Source organism: Mus caroli, chromosome 7, assembly GCF_900094665.2.
Source record: "Mus caroli chromosome 7, CAROLI_EIJ_v1.1, whole genome shotgun sequence".
NCBI lineage: Eukaryota > Metazoa > Chordata > Mammalia > Rodentia > Muridae > Mus > Mus caroli.
Genome location: NC_034576.1, coordinates 36,515,705 through 36,532,364, shown reverse-complemented (window position 1 = coordinate 36,532,364; position 16,660 = coordinate 36,515,705). Strand labels below are relative to the sequence as shown.

At 45.9% G+C, this 16,660-nt stretch overlaps 1 protein-coding gene across 3 annotated transcripts in view; it reads left to right on the top strand.

Moving 5' to 3' along the window:
- Positions 1–14,143, top strand: part of Znf536 (zinc finger protein 536) — a 457,839-nt gene extending 443,696 nt beyond the window's left edge. For all 3 annotated transcript variants that reach the window (XM_029479861.1, XM_029479862.1, XM_029479863.1), the window contains exon 7: positions 13,812–14,143. In XM_029479861.1, coding sequence (XP_029335721.1) covers positions 13,812–14,056 — 245 coding nt within the window. In that variant the 3' untranslated portion in view covers positions 14,057–14,143. The remainder of the gene's footprint in view (positions 1–13,811) is intronic.
- The last annotated feature ends 2,517 nt before the right edge of the window (positions 14,144–16,660 follow it).

Here is a 16,660-nt window from a genome sequence, read left to right as displayed (position 1 = left end):
GATTGCTCACCCCAGGGAAGCCTCCAGCTTCCTTCTTTATCCAGCCACTATTATGCTTAGAGCTGCTAAGGTTCCCAAGTTACTGGGGAAGGGAGGGACCCATAATTTTGGAAGCTTTGCCAGGTAGGACATGCTCAGGTGCCTGTTTCATGCCTTTGACAAGAAAGAGGAGATCATGGGTTGTAAGGGGGAGATGGTGTGGTGTTGTGACAGCTTCACTGGGGGCTCCGGGCACAAGAGGGGACACTTTTCTAAAGTCAATGGCAGCAGTATACATCACAGGAAGGGATGGTAAGTTAGACAGCCAGGCAAAGGAGACAAGACAAACAAGGACCTATGAATGGCCATGGAGAAGGGGTGCACACAAGTGCAGATGGGGCTTCATGCTGGCAGGTGGGTATGGCTGAGAGCTCTCCCCATTACTCTGAAGGAGTCCATTGGCTCTGTGATCTTAGTTGTTCTTTAGCAAGATTTACCCAACCCAGGGCTGGCAGTTAGTGCCTCAGGAATTCCTTCCATTTGCCTAGGGGCTTAGGTATCAGAGTCATCACCCCGGAGGCTGAGAGGCCGGTATGACTAGCAGGTGCTACAGCTGCTGATGTTAGAGTCGCTCTCATGTTTGCCTCCTGAATAGCGCCTTTATTTTGTTTAATATCTTGAAATCGATATATTAAAAAAACATAAAAACAACTAAGATAGCTGTGTTTGAGTCATAGCATATATCCCTGAGTCACTTTTTCTTTTATCCTAAGTTTGTGAACCTCAAAATTGCTTAGCACAGTGTCCACACCCCCACGTGCTACAGACAGCAAAGTGTCCTGACGAGTGTGGAAGTTGCCAGCTGCCCCTCTCCTGGGGTGTACATCACCCTAAGGCCCGCGTCGCCTTCGTGTGGCCTCTCTTAGCAATTCCTTCAATATTAAATGCACTTGCCCAGAGACAAACCCAGAGTCTCATTAGAGTATTATTATATTACACATCTGAAAATCTTCAAAAAAAAATAAAAAAAGAAAGAAAGAAGGAAGGAAAGTAAGATCATCGACCCTTTGAAGGTTATTTAATGATAAACGTAAATGTTTTCATAAAATCCGGGGATGATTTAAGATCCCAGATCAATAGTGGCTATGGAGCTCATGCCGCCGGCTGGCTGACCACCCAGGCAGGCTGGTGGCTCCACAGACCATGGCTGCCAGAGGCAAACAAATAAATGTGGTGTGACTTGGAACCACAGGGAGTGGTCTGGGCATGGGAGTTGAAGCTGCCTGGGAAGAGAGCAAAGAACGTGTGTGTGTGTGTGTGTGTGTGTGTGTGTGTGTGTGTGTGTGTGTGTGAAGGACAAGGGAGCATGGCAGGGGGCCCTTGCAGTGCCCAGGGTTGCTTGCAATGTGGGCATGGTGGTCTGGACTCTTGTAGACTGTGCCTGGCAAAGCCCCCGCTAGCCAAAGACCCTTTTCTGCAGCTTCTCCTGTTGGAGTTCTTCCCAGCCTGAGCCCAAAGCTACAGGCCCACGGTCATTCAGCTCTGACTACACAGCCAAAGTTTGGTATCCCTGGCCAAGCATGCATCCTCTCAGAGTCTCAGAGTCCCCCTCCTCCATGGGAACTTCAGAGAGGAAGTGTTTAGATATCCTAACCACACCCAGGGAAGATTTATTTGACTCTTCTTATGAGCCAAGTGCTAAATATTTTACAGACTTTCTCTCAGTCCACCCAAATCACAAACCGACCCGTGTCTTATCTTTGATCAGTATTATGACACCCATTTTACATCCCTGAGATCCAAGGGATGAAGTCGCCTCCCAAAGGGGCACACAGCCCCAGTCAGGCAAGGTCTGGTTATGACTTGAGAGCCTCTACTTTAACTGCTTTGATTCAGAAATCAAAACTACCAGGGCTCCATGCTGATACCTCCTGTGACCCTAGGTAGCAGGTCTGGGGTAGGGGTGGTATGATGCTTCCTCCTTAAGCCCATCAAGTTTGTCTTATCAGGATAATTTGCAAGCCACCTACCAGGTTTATTATCTTATACACGTTTCTATAATTTGTATGTGCTTGTGCCCAAGTGTATGTATGTGCAGGCGTCCCCGGAAGCCAGAGGGTATCAGATCAGGAGACAACAGATGCGCTGAGAACCCAAGCTGTATCCCGTGCAAGAGCGGCAAGTGCTCTTCACCACTGAGCCATCTCCACCAGCTCCGACCTGCTAGCGTCTTGCACCAGGGCCATACTTTTAGCTGTGGTTACTTTTAGTCTGAAGTTAGGTGTTGGGATTTTTCTGCTACGGAGCATCAGCTCTAGGTTTCGCCATCAGCTAATGATAGATGGCACGGAAGAGAACTTTGAAAGTCTTTTATTTTAGTACCGATTTAGACCAACAAAACACACTCCCAGGTAGTGAGGAGATGTACGGGTCTCTCGGCCATTTCCTTCTATCCTGAACGTCTTATACATGACTGAATTACATCCATCACAAGTGATGAACCAATATTGATACACTGCTGTTAAGTCAGCTGGCGTTTTACGCAGACTGCCTTGGGTTTTAGTCAATGTCCACGCTCCGTTCCGAGCTCTCATTTGGGAAGGCCACGTTGCGTGAGGTGTCGTGTATCCTCCACTCTTCCCAGCTGTGAGATCTCAGGGTCTTCTGTCTGTGATCACCTTGGCTGTCCTGAGCACTGTGCCTTGTAAGATGTCCCTTGGCTGTAATTTCTCATGTTTAGACTGGAGCTCTGGGTTTGGGGAAGAAAGATGACAAACCCAGAGTGTCCTTCTTGTACCTAATCAAGGATGCCTGCCACTGTGACCTTGAGCACCTGGCTAAGGTAGTGTTCACTTAGAGTTCTGCACAGTAACACTGCCCCCCTCTATGTGCCAGACACCCCATGCCTCAGGATGGGACCCTGTCTCTGCCTCCCTCAGTAGTCAAGGTCTACATGAATTATTTGCGATTCACATTTACAGATCCTTCCCTACATATTTACTGATTCAATCATTTATGTCAGTGTGACTTGTGGATATTTATTTTATATATTAGGCTATGATTTGGGGCGATATTATTTACTTTGAGTTGAAAATGTTCTGCATTTGAGCCTTCGGGGCTCCTTTCTGGCTCCACGCTGTTTGGAGATGCCCTTGTGCACCTTTTAATGGAGGCTTTAAAAAGCAACAATTTATTTCACAGCACCAAATGTTCTGGGATCATCTTGTATATTCTCCAGTCCTCAACCACTTCTCCAAAGGGCTTGTTACAGTGTGCCTCTGAAATGCTACCCCATAGGCCTGCCTTTGATGAACTCTTGGTCACAGATGCTGTGATGTGACAAATTGGGGAATCTGTGGGACTGTGACCTCACCGAGAGAGAGAGGTTTCCCCATCTGCCTCCCTCTCCCCCCGTTCCCGAACATTTTCTTGAGAATGGCATTAGAAACCAGTTTCAATCTTTCTAGACCCTCTTGGTTGATAAACAGCATAAAAGACCTGTAGGACCATGATCAAAATATATGCAGGGGTACTTTATATAACACACCCATAGTCTGTCTGCATATTAATCTAAACATGATTTCTCAGTGATGTTGCCAGTGAGTTACCACCTGGATAAGACTCCACTTTTATAATGAATATGCTTTTGAGTAGCCTTTTAAATTAAAACCCAAATCACTTGGAATTTAAAACATGAAATTATTTGTACTATTCCAAAGTGTTTTAGCGTCTTTGATTAGATGAAAGAATTTTTTTTTTTTTTTAAAATGGAAAACATGAATTACATACCTGATTGGAGCATTCTTACCTACTCAGAATTAGGGGGAAATTTTAGGAAGTGTAATATAATCAACCAAGGAAGCCGCTCTTCTTGGAGGCCCCTGTTGGTATAAGTTAAGCAGCCTCATTGCCCTGCAGGCCCTGAACCTGGACCAAGAATCTTCTAGGCATTCTAGACTAGGACTCCACAACATCAGGGTCAAAACTGTGAGCTTAGAGAGAGCAGAATATGATGACAGGGGACCCAGGAAAACCAAACCATCACCTCAAAGGCCAGACCTGTCCTTGAACCTGCATTTAATAGAGCCCTGCCCCATGGCTTTCCCCCAGGCACAGGCACGTGTGCATTGGGGAGGTGATTGTCTAACCTATCCTAGTTGGCTCTGTAGGTAAAGCCATTTTCCTACTTTATTAGCGTGTGTTGTGCGAAAAGTTGTTTTGGGGGTCCAGTGGGCTTCGGCTTAGATGTCATTGTATTGTCATCAACCTCCTCTGTGGCTATGGGAGGCAGCTCCTCCCAAGCCTTCTGCCCTGTGGGAGACAGCCGTGAAGGCTGCCTCTCCCCACGCCACCCTTGCTCCCTTTAGAAAACAACACGCCGATGTGGGTGCAGGATGGAAATGTAGTTATTTGGATGTTCAGATCGGCCAGCCACACATCTGCAGGTAGACTGAACATAAGGGGGCCGGGGAGCAGGGATTCTGCAAACTTTCACAACCCAAGATGTGCTTTTAAGGACATATTGAGCACCATCAAGGATGCAAGTACATGAAGTGGAATGCGGACATAACCCACAACTCTTCTTGTCTTCTAGTCTCTCTTGAATACCATTGTTTACCTGGCATCTCACTTATTGTTGTGTAGCTGGACCTTTGGTGATCGTGTCTGTACTGAACATGCAACATGCAGTACAGGTCTCTCCCTCTAGCCGTGCTCCAAACAGCAGAGTATAATGGCTATTCACATACCACTTTCATTATGTCCATCATGTCTTAAAGACTCATCTTATATTTTAGTTATGTGTGCATGTGGGTGTGAACATGTGAGCACAGTGCTTGTGGAGGTCAGAAGAGGGCGTCAGAACCTCTGACCTTGGAGTTCTAGGTGGTTGCGGGCCACCCCTTATGGGTGCTGTGAACAGAACTGCAAGAGTGGTAGGGGCTCATAAGGTTTATTAGCATTTTAATAATAACCTAGACATGATTATAAGTATGTGACAAGTCAGGTGTAGACATACTTATAATCCTAGCACTTGGGAACATGAGGCCATATGTTGGAGCCCAGAGTGGGCTATATGGGGAGAGCCTGTCTTACAACAAAAACAATAACAGCAGCAGCAGCAGACAAAAGAGATGGAGAAAGAAGGAAGGAGGAAAGAGGAAGAGTATGAACAGGTTCCACGTTGGTGCTGCTGTTTTACACAGAGGGTGTAGATCCACAGACTTTAGTGTCCACAGTGGGAGGCCGTGTTAGAGCCAACTGTTTGTAAGTGCTCATACTCAGCTGTAGCTGTGACCAAAGTACTTGAGAGATCCTAAAGGGAGAATGCCTTATTTTGGCTCACAGTTTGAATCCATCACACAGGGATGGCATTGTAGAGCCCAGATGTTCACCTCATAGTAGACGGGAAGCAGAACTGGGCGGTCACCGAAGGGGCCAGACGAGTCCCCGGAGGACACTTCCCGCACGATCATTTTCCTCCTAGGAACCCCTGCTCGCCTCAGTTCCACCACCTATCTAGTCAAATCATGAACCCATCCGTGATTTCAACCACCGATTAAGTCGGACGACTCCCTGTCTAATTGGATCTGGAAAGCTCTTCAAAGACATGCCCAGAGGCATGCTTGCTAATCTTCCTGTCTTTCAGTCCATCAGGTTGACACTCAGGACCAACTGTCACATTGAAGAATGAACGTCTCTCTTGAGCCAATATCCCAGTGCTGTCCTATGTTCTCAGTGCAAGGATCTGGTGGTCTTCTGGAGACCTCTATGGGTCCTGCCCTGTGTCCATGCACATGAGACCCCCCCCCACACACACACACACTATACACACTTTCATTGTGTCTATGGAACACCTCCTAGAATATATTCGTAGAGAATCCTCTGGCAAAAGGGCTTGCAGGCAGCATCCAGAGAGGTCAGAGAGATGAGTACGTGCTTAGCATCAGCTTGACCAAAAATCTCCTTGGCTCAGGCTTCTATCGATACCTGTGAAAGAGGAAGAGGGTCATCTTCCTGTGACCCCTACCCCTTTGCTGTCTTCTGGCGAACCAATCAATGAAGGTGACTGCTTTGAGCATGCTCCGAAGAGTGTGTTCATTAATGAATGCCAGGGGCCGACCACCCATTCACTCATCCACCCACCGGACACCCAGCCTCATCCTCTGCCCTATACCCAAGAGAAGCCATCAGTTCAGAAGGTGTGGAAGCACCAAGCCGCAGCTCTCTGAAGCTGCTGCCCGTTGCTGAACTGTAACTAATGGATGGCCCCTCAAGGGCAGGCATTTTCCTCTCCCCCTTAGGTGTAGGGAAAGAATAGCTATTTCCATCGTAGCAAGTAAGAAAAATATCTCATTCCCCAACTTTCACCATAAACAATGTACTGCTTGCTTTCTTCCCACCCCTCTTGACCCTCCACATTGTATACATATTTATATATTATTCATAGTGGATTAAAAATGAATGTGTTCTTTACCACGGCTCTACAGTGCAGTGACAATACAAATTAACGTACGATGTACTTACTTTTCGCGTGGCAGTGATGGGAAATGTTGATGGCCTCAAAGCAAGAGGTCCAGAGAGGAGGGTGGGGGATGATGGGGGCCATCTGGAACCATTCCAGTGTGGGGCTCCGACTCTGGCCGACAAGGGCTGGGGTGGCTTAGCACTAGGAAAAGCTGATCACCTTTTCTCTCCCCATGAGATGATGTCCCAGTGGCCTGTGAGCATCCTACCTTCTCACTTCCCATCTTGAGCTACCCTCTTCTTCTTCTAGAATCCTCCATTGCCTGCCCCCGTCCCTGTCAGGGATGTCAGAGAGATCTCTCTTTTCCCAGTGGCCCTGTGCTTCCCCCCTCCCTCCTTCCCTCCCTCCCTCCCTGTCCCAGCACTTGCGTGTTTCATTCATATCTTCTGCTAGAAAAATACTGATGTCTGTGATGAACTTGAGTCATGTTGTAATAGCTAACAGCAATATCAGAACAAGCAGGCAGGCAAGCAAGCAAGCACGCAAGCAAGCAAGCAAATGAACCACTCCTCCCTCAACAAAACCCCAGGGTCCCTGTCCTCATGGTGTTACTAGTCTTGGAGAGGAGCAGGCACGGCTATTTTACTTGTTCAGCTATTGATGTTAAGAGTGGGACTGAAGTCATGTCTTTGACAGCCACAATGATGGGTTAGAATAATCAAGAAGTCATCCCAGAAGCAGAGGTATCCTATGCTGAAGGATAAGGTGAAGGCAAAAATGGAAGAACACACTGGGATGTTGGGGGAGGGCTGTGTAAAGACCCCAAGGGAAGGAGCAGTAGAGAGCAGTTGGAGAGTAGAGAGACATCATACATGGCCAGGGGGTGGTAATCTCCGAGGTAGGGGAGAGAGGGATAGAAAGAGGGCCTCTTAGGTGACTTATTGGAATCCTTACTGGTCCTTCAACAAACGGCACTGTCTCACAAGGCTGTTTGGACTCAGGCTCTCTCCAGTCCTGCCATCTGCAGGAGCTCCTTCTAGCAGGGGATTCTGTGCTCAGCAAGCTTCAAACTGCGTTTGCCAAACGCCATCCCAATGAAACGCATCCACCGACATTGGTTCCTCTGAACTTGAAACATCTCACTTCCGAGGCTGTGGGATGGGCAACTGGGGGAGGGGGATCCAGTTAATGGATCCAGATCAGACAGAGAGGGACAATCCCTTCAACTGTTAAGCAGCAACCAAGGTGGGAAGTGGTAATCTGATTCCAAACTCCTTGCCAGACCTAAACCTGACCACTCCTATAGAGGAGGAAGACACCAGAAAACAAGTGAAGGTATCCGACCAAGGGCCCTTCATTTTCATACCCGACCATAGGCTGTCCCCAATATGGGATGCTGCTGCTCACTGCCACCACCTTGATTGGTCTGTCCAGTGGGAACTAATGGGTCAGACCCTTCTTAGGCTTAGAACTGTTGGACCCAACTGTGCTTTAAAGAGATCGGTACTCATTATCTGCAACTCATGAACACCTGTCACCAGCTCATGTGTGGTCTCCTACAGTAGGGTGGGTACCTTGGCCAATCTTTCATCTCACTATGGATAGATGGAAGTTTGTAGGCAACTGAGGGACAGCCCTGTCCCCCTGATGACTGAACCAACTTCATCCCTGTTCGTAAGGTGCCCCATTTGTACATGAAGTTTTTGCTCTGTCTCTATCTACCCCAGAGACAGGATTAGAAGGCTCCTAAGTGGAGGGGTGCCTCTCAGCCCCTTCTGTTGTCCAAGTGTGAGACCTGGATGTGCACAGTGATGTATTCTGTGGTGTTCTCTACTGTGGCCTTATTTGAAATCCATTGCTGTCATTCTCTCATCAAAAGACAGCAGACATCAACACACGCGAGGCAGTTCCATATAAGGGGCCTCAAATAGGCTGATGGGAGACAGAAACTGGGATTTGCCTTGATTCAGAAATTGGTAGAGTGTGTAAAAATGTCTTGAGCACCTTTCATTTGAGAATCAAGGATCTGACCACCGTGTGCTAAACTTTACACTTAACCTTGATTCTTGTTTTGGTATTGCATGGCTTTTTCGGGTACCTGCTATCTGTTTTCCTTCCTCTTTGGCTGGCTCAGCTAGCTTCCTTATGTAGTGTAGCTCAGACCTACCTACTTGCCAAGGCAATGGCACCACCCTCAGCAGGGCGTGACCTGCTACATCCAAGGCAGTCCGATGAAGGCAATGTCTCAATTGTGATGGCTTCTTCCTGAGTGACTCTAGTTTGCATGAAGTCAACAGCTGAAACTCACTAGGGAAGTCCCTGCTCATATTTGGGGAATTAAAGATTCAGAGTACACTGTGTGCATCGGAAGCTTGGTCTGAGTGCAGATCTTCAGGTTGGCTGGGTCTTAACTTCCCCATGTGTACAGTGGAGGTGATATGACTTCTTGACAAAACTTCCATGGAGTTCAACTCTGAGGATAAATGTCCAGAAGCGATTATAAAGAGCCATGGAGTGAGGCTGTTGGGGTCTTAAGCTACTATCATTATCATCTATAAATGTCCACTTACAAGGCTGTAGAATGACCCAGACTTCTTGAAATTCTAGCACTACTCAGATCACCCCCTCCAGTGAATGCATTCAGAGCTCCTGATGCATTTGCACACAGATTCCATTTCACCCACGACGACGTTCAAAAAGCAAACCAATCCAATAATGATCCGACCACGGAAGTATCCGAATCTGCCAGAATAATCGTCCATCATCTTTGTCTCTACCAAGAAATCAAGATTCAGAATGTAACCATAGGATCAAATCTTGATGAATATTTAAAAAATTGATTAGTGAGGGAAGTGAACTAAGTGCTTTTGTGTCAAGTTGGCCAATTCAAAAAGCCACTCCCTGCCAACTGAGGTGATACTCAAGGTTCTGTGTATTGTACCTTAGCTCAAGGGGCGAGGCATGGACCCTGAGGGCACAGGGTTTGCAGGAAGGTAGCATCCAAAGGTTGGAGACTGGGATCCTCAAGGGAGTGATTTCAGCAATACCAACAGGCGATGCAATGAAAGGCATTGGTCATTCAACAAAATACTCAACATGCATGTGGAGGGCTCTGTAAGGTCTTGGTGACCGAGGCTGATTCATAAACAAAGTCGGTGTTTGGTCAGTTGTGTCTGTGTGTCTGCTGGCCTCTGGGTTACCACACGTTGCCTTTTAAAATTATTATTGGCGTATTATCTGAATTTCTTTTATCTCCAAACTTTTCATGCTATGGTAGTAAACATTAATTATAATAATTATATCAGTGACTTGATTCCAGATCTATAAGAGTCACCCGGAGTCTGAAAAGCTTTGGATGATACTTGAAAGTGTTTCTGAAGTTCCCCATTGTCTTCTTCCCCCATGATTTCTGCTTTTATTTTGTAATTATAAAATTATTTTCAATTATATGTGTGTGGGTTTAGGCATGTGAGTGCAGTATCCCTGAAGGCCAGAAGAGGGAGTAAGATCCCCTGGAGCTAGAATTACAGACGATTGTGAGTTGCTGGACATGGGAACTGGTAATTGAACACACATCCTCTGCAGATGCAGTGCTCACTCTTAACTGCTCTGTCACCCACCAGTCCCAACCCCTGAACCCTCTGGGAGGACCTGCAACTGTTCCTGTATTGACAGGCACTAATGCTAAGCTGATTTTTCTCCTGCTCTATAGCTTTCCATTTATAAATGGGTCTTTTTTTTTTTTTTTTTGTGAGAGCTGGACATACCTTTAGTGTATGCAGGGATGGTGGTTTCGTGAATTAGGTCATTGAGTTTTAGGCACTCAATGTTATTCTGATCACTTGCCCAAAATCTGTTAAACCTTACGTAAGCCCTATTTAGAGTCCCAACAAGGGAGGAGAAGTGGACACACCGTGGCTTCTCCATTTGTTTCCCCAAGGACTGATGTCTATCTTAGTGTGATTTCCTTTGCTTAAACAAACTTCCCAAGGTTGAGTACTATATAAAGAAGAGAGGTCTATGTACCTAACTATTCTGGAGATCTACGAGAACAGAGCTGCCTTCTGTTTGGCTCTTGTAAAGGCTACTAGCTGTATCACAACATGGCAGACAGCATTTGGCAGGAACGAATCCAGGAAGCAGTGATCTCATGACTGATGAGAAGAACCCAGACTCAGGGGTTATAACTCACTCACCCAGAAGCTGACTGGGATCCCATAAGCCCTTCCAAGGAGAGCATCCCCAGCAACCAGATCAAATGGAAGGGGTGTATTTGAGGATGGGAAGGGAACCAGTGGCCAACAGGACGTGTTGGGAACACGAGAGGTTAATAGTCAGAGGATATGATCAAAGTATAGGATGCAAAACTATGAAAATCTCATCGTGAAATCAATTAGCTTATGCAATTAATATATGCTAATAATAAGAAGCAATGCTAGTCTCACATCTCCCACTCAGGGACTTCTCTGTTTCCATGGGAAGGTGGCCAAGCCCCGAGGGTAGAACCAGGCGGCAGAAACACAGGCGGCAATCATCACGCTGGTGGGCCAGTCCTGCTGCTGGTTCTCTGTGTTCTTGCTCAGCAGCACATTGGGAAGGGCAGAAGGCAAATGCATTTTTTTCCCCTGTGTTTCCTCCCAACATTTAAGAATTTGCAGAATGGCTTTTGCAGGTGAAAGTTGGCCACCGAAAGCCTTGTGTTGCTACGTCCTTAGGGGGAAAAAAAAGCAGCAAAAACTCTATCCAGGGTTTATAGCCATTCCCTCAAACCTAGGCCAGATGAAACAGGAAGATACGAGTACTTTAGGGCACTGGAGATGTTGAGAGTCTATGGCTCTAGTCTGGGAACCTGAGACCTTTTCCTAGGGGATCATAGTGACATGGATCTTGTCCTTGAATGAGAGGTGGGTTCAGATAGGGTGCAGACACTGGGAATTTGAGCTGTCTAGTGTAACCCAAAGGGGATATTCTGAAGGGGCCTAGAAAGCCCCTCAGGCAGGACCATCAGGGTGCTGACCAGGTCTTTGAGATTGGTAGTCAGCAAGGATCTGGGACAAAGAAATACCAGATTGATCTTCTCCACATGGTGTGCATTCTGGGTGGCATAGGCTGGAAAGTGGCAGTGTATGGATACTTCAGAGACTCCCAGGCTCACAGGGCAGACAAGGTCTGTTGCATACCACAACTGGTTCTGCATGATAAAGTAAAAAACCCCTCAGGCAGGAGGAGTTAGCCGTGGAGACCCCTGGCCTTGAGAGAAGGGGGGGGGTTGGGGGGGGGAGAGAGGGAAGCACACTATCAAAACCCACTGAGGAAGAAACAGAAAAGCCAGACAAGGTGACACAGGTCTCTGACAGGAGGATAGAGTACTCAGGAGACAGAGGCAGGGGCATAGAAAGTTCGATGTTAGCCTGAGCTATATAGGGAAAGCTGGATTCGAAATGCATCCGAACAGGCAAGAGACTCAGAATTGTATCATTGGCAGATGTGCTAGTGTGGGCCCAGCACTGGGAGCTTGGAGCAGGAGAATAGGGAGTTCAAGGCCAGCCCATATTGCAGTCTAAAAAAAGAGAGGGAAAGAAAGGAGGGGGGAGGGAGGAGAAAGAGAGGGAGAGGGAGAACAAGTAAATGGGAGGAAGGCTCCTTGGAAATACACACAGAACCATTTTTCATGATTGATACAGGAACACATCCTATCTCTGCTGTTTGCCTGTTTGGGGAATTGGCCCCCTTATTTGCTGGTTCGCTTTTTTTTTTTTTAACCAAACAAGTCTGGGGCCTGGGCTCCTCTCTGAAGAGGGGTGGTGCAGCTTCTGAGCTTTGGGGAACAGACACCCACACCATCCTGGAATGAGAGAGATGAGACTCGACTCTCTGTTACTTTCTAAAGCAGACACAGAATTTTCAACCTGGTGTACGGTGCTAACTGCTGTTCACAGAGCAGAGAGAGATCAAACTTGCGGGATCTCTTCCTTGAGAATTCAAGAATCTATCTGTAGCTCCTCATGCGAGCTCTTCTAGAAAACTGTCATTTCTAGAGTCACTCTTCGAGTCTCTAATATTATTATTATTATTATTATTATTATTATTATTATTATATTATTGTGGTTATTTTAATATCAATTTGTGTGTGTGTCTGTGTATGTGTGTATGTGTGTCTGTCTCTGTGTGTCTGTGTCTCTGTGGTATGTGAGTACAGTGCCCTAAGAGGCCAGAAGAGGGTGTTGTATTCTCTGGAGATAGTTACAGGTTATGAACTGCCCAGTTCTGATGCTGGAAACAGAGCTAGGGTTCTCTGGAAGTGCTAGCACTCACTTCTCTTAACCCTTGAGCCATCTCTCCAGCCCTGTCCCCAAACATGACTTATTCGATGCTCAGGCTGACCTTTACCTGATCCGTGTGGTCCCTCTGTCCCACTCCGACTCTCCTAACTTCTAAAGCTGTGCAGCCCAGTCATTCTTTACAGTGTTGCTTAAAGCAGGGCTAATCAGCATCTGTTTCCCTTACCCTCCAGACACATTTACTCCTCATGCTTGGTCTGACATTAGTAAAGAGTTCAGGATGTATAACAGGAGTGGCTTTACCCTCAGACTTAAATATGGATGGATACTCACTATAGAAACTTAATGGGTTTGGGTGTATCAAAAATCATCAATGTGTAGTTAACTGGTCAAATCTGCTTATGGTCTCTTTTTTGTACACACTGGTAAATTAAGAATGGTTTTACTTAAAAAAAAATAAATAAATAAACAGCATGGTTGGGGGGTGGGGGGACCTTACAATAGGTTGTTCCGTGCCACCTGACATCAGAATTCAGTAAAGCTTTGAATTCTGTCAATAAAAACCTGGGAGATGGCGCTGGTGATGGCTCAGCCGGTAAGCGTGCTTGTGGCCAAGTCAGGGAGTCTGAGTCGATTCCCAAAACCCACGTGGTGAAAGGAGACGAGGGGCTTCCACAGTGGTCTTCCAAGAGCTACACGTGATCTGTGGCATGTGTGCATAAATCTAAGGGCACAGGTGTGTGTATGTGTATATACACACTCACAAGAAATAAATGTGAAAAATGGAATAGTTTGCCTCGTTTCTTGTTCTGTAAATATCTAGTTTTCTTGAAATGGTTCTAGATATTGAATGGTTTCTGTTCTCTCTTCTGGAAAGTCAAGACTAAAAATTCTGGTCAGAATGGGAGGGGAGTCTGAATCTCACTCAATGTGTCTAACTGGCTTCATCCCTTCCCCTTCTCCTTTAAGTCTGCTAAGTGGCTGTGATGTCATAGATGGTGGTAGTGTGTTGCTCTTAAAGCTCAGGATAGGGGTGGTGACTGAGGTGTGACACACTGCTGACTAGACACTTTCTTTCCCCACAGGTCACAGGCCTTTCCAGTGTCACTACTGTCCCTACAGTGCCTCGCAGAAGGGGAACCTGAAGACCCACGTCCTCTGCGTCCATCGAATGCCTTTTGACAACAGCCAGTATCCCGACCGCAGGTTCAAACGTTCCAGGGTCGACTCGGAGGCTTCTGGGAATGTTGAGGAGGCTGCGGCTGTCAAGGCTGGGAGCTTTGCTGAGCTCACAGATGAGAGAGGCAAAGGCCAGGAGGAAGGCAACTGAGCAGAGCCGCCCACTGAGCTACACTCCTCTCTACAGTTTGAAATCATGCATCTGGGCTCACCAGTTTGCTAACTGCATTCCAAGGGGAAAGTCATGTACAACCCCTCACTAGTGTATAGAACATTTAAAAGAATTTTAAAAGATATCTATCTATATATATATTAAAAAAAAAATCCCCCAGCCCTTGAACATGGCTGCTACACTGTTACCCAGTAACAAGAACTTCCAAGAAATGCAGGTGGGAGAAAGTGATTTTAGAAATGGCCCCCGTATCCCTCAAGCTCCCATAGCTGGAGGTCCTTCTAACCCAAAAGTCATCTTTGTCCAGAAAAACCCAAAAGGAAACAAAAACAAAACAAACAACAAACACACAACTATACCGTTCGAGCGATTTAGCGTCGCCTCGAAGGGTCTGTGTTCTTCTTAAAAACACCTCTATAATCTGACACCAGCTGCTGTCCTTCGCCACCGTCCTAATGAGAGGAGCTGGGAGGCAGCTGAGGTGCCAGTCAGACTGGGGCGGTCACTGCAGGGAAAATCAATTCACATGGTGTCACTCTGCGCTCTGGGAGAAATCCTAGCCGGCCCGCATGCAGTCAGAGAGCGCCAGGCCTGACCAGTGCTGCCGAGGATGGTAATCTAAAGTGTGCTTAAAAAAAAAAAAGAAAAGAAAAACAACACACACAGCCGGATGAATCAGTGGTCAGGAAGTGTCTGCAGACAAATGTCCTTTGCAGCTTTGATGAGTCATTCCTTTTTTTTCTTCTGTTTTTCTTTCTTTTCTTCTTCTTCTTCTTCTTCTTCTTCTTCTTCTTCTTCTTCTTCTTCTTCTTCTTCTTCTTCTTCTTCTTCTTCTTCTTCTTCTTCCTTTNTTCCTTTTTTTTTTTTTGGATCAAATTGCAGTACGGAAAGACATGCATTTCATTTTATTATTTTGTGTCCTGGGTTGTACTTTTTTGCAAACGTCTGGATGAAGGAAAAAAGGTTTGCCATTAAAAACAAATCGTAGGAAACATTCTAGAAACTGTCATTAGGAAGCCGGAGCAGCTCTTCTCTCTGTAGAAAGTTCTGGTGACTGACGGCAATTTCTTTGCTAATGGGAAGCCTGCTTTAGATTGTGTTTTGAAACATTATTTCTTTTTACTAGAATGAAGTCTATCCTGGCCCTTGTTACCAGATTTCTCCTTTCATGTGTTACTTTTTAAGTGTTGTGGGCATGAAGCAAGATTTTTTTTTCTCCCTCCAGTGATTTCTTCGACAATAACTTGTATTAAAACATGAATCTAAACCCCCCAGATGTCTGTCACTAATGAAGAAAACAGTTTGAGTTAGAATGTTCATTTCTTTGAAACAAATGTGTTCTGTACTTCTGTAGATGATAGCGATTTGAACACTCAGATTTTATTAAGCTCTGCACCGCACTGATGGAGATTTTGAGGGTTGACAAGGAAACACAGCTCGGAAAAACAACAAAAACAAAAACAAGGATTAAGAAAAGTCCCAGAAGGGTTCTTCTGGAACCTGCTAGAACGTTATAAAAGTCCCCGCCTTCTAACACACTTCCTTTGAGTGACATGAAATTGGTTCCTTTGCTTGTGATGGCGGAGACGTAGTGAGGTATTAACTTCGAAAACGAAATCATTTAGACTTGGAGAGAGAGAGAGGAAAAAAAAAGTCAATAATTCCTTTTAGTCTGGGAGCACACTTTAAAACCCCAGGGCCTTAAAAACTTCAACTCTGCCTATAGCAGTTTACAAAAATACTAAGCTGCAATCAATGTAAATAAAATTCTTAGCACTATCCTGAGACTGAATTTCAGGCTAATAAGGAATTCGGTTTGCATATGCTGTCAAAAGGGTGTCATCCGACCTGGGTTTCACTGGGAATGAGGCCGCTGGGCAGCGTGGACCCATCTGGCATAAAGCAAGCTGCTTTCTTGCTGGCTTTCTTTTCTTTTCTTTTTTTAATTTGTTTTCTTTCTTCCTTTTTTTTTCTCTCTCGCCCCAACCCCCTTCTCTAGAATAGTTCTCACTGCCTTACTTAACTCAAGTTGATCAACTGTGGCTGTCTCTGTGGTCCACAGGAGGCCTGGAGACGCTGGTGGAAAAAAAAAAAAGTCTGACCGTAGTAAGCATTTAGGGTTTTAACTGCACTGCTGTGTTTGGTGACTGTGCCAGTGGCTTGCTTTCTGTGTGTTTGCCCCACCTGTGGTATCTTAGCGAAGAAAACTTAAAACAATAAAATAAAATTTAAAAAAATAAATAAAAAGGAAAAAAAAGTGGAAAAAAAAAAGATAAAAAAAAGAAGAAGAAAGAAAGAAAGAGCAGGAGAGAGATCCACATTCCATGTCTAGCACTTTGGCGCTGGTACAGTATCTTTTGTGCCCCCCAAGCATCTTCAGATGCTACAGGCAATAATTCTGTTTGTGACACTGGGAACATCCTCCCCTTCTTTGTGGCGTGTGTGTTGATCCCACTTTGTCCTGTCCTACTAGCCGCCCCTCTTTCCCTCTGACACAGGCTTTCTTTCTGGAACATTTGTGACTTGTAACACAAGCCCGTGGCAGCCTCTGTGATGCAGTGTCAGCGTTGCGTGTCACCAGGC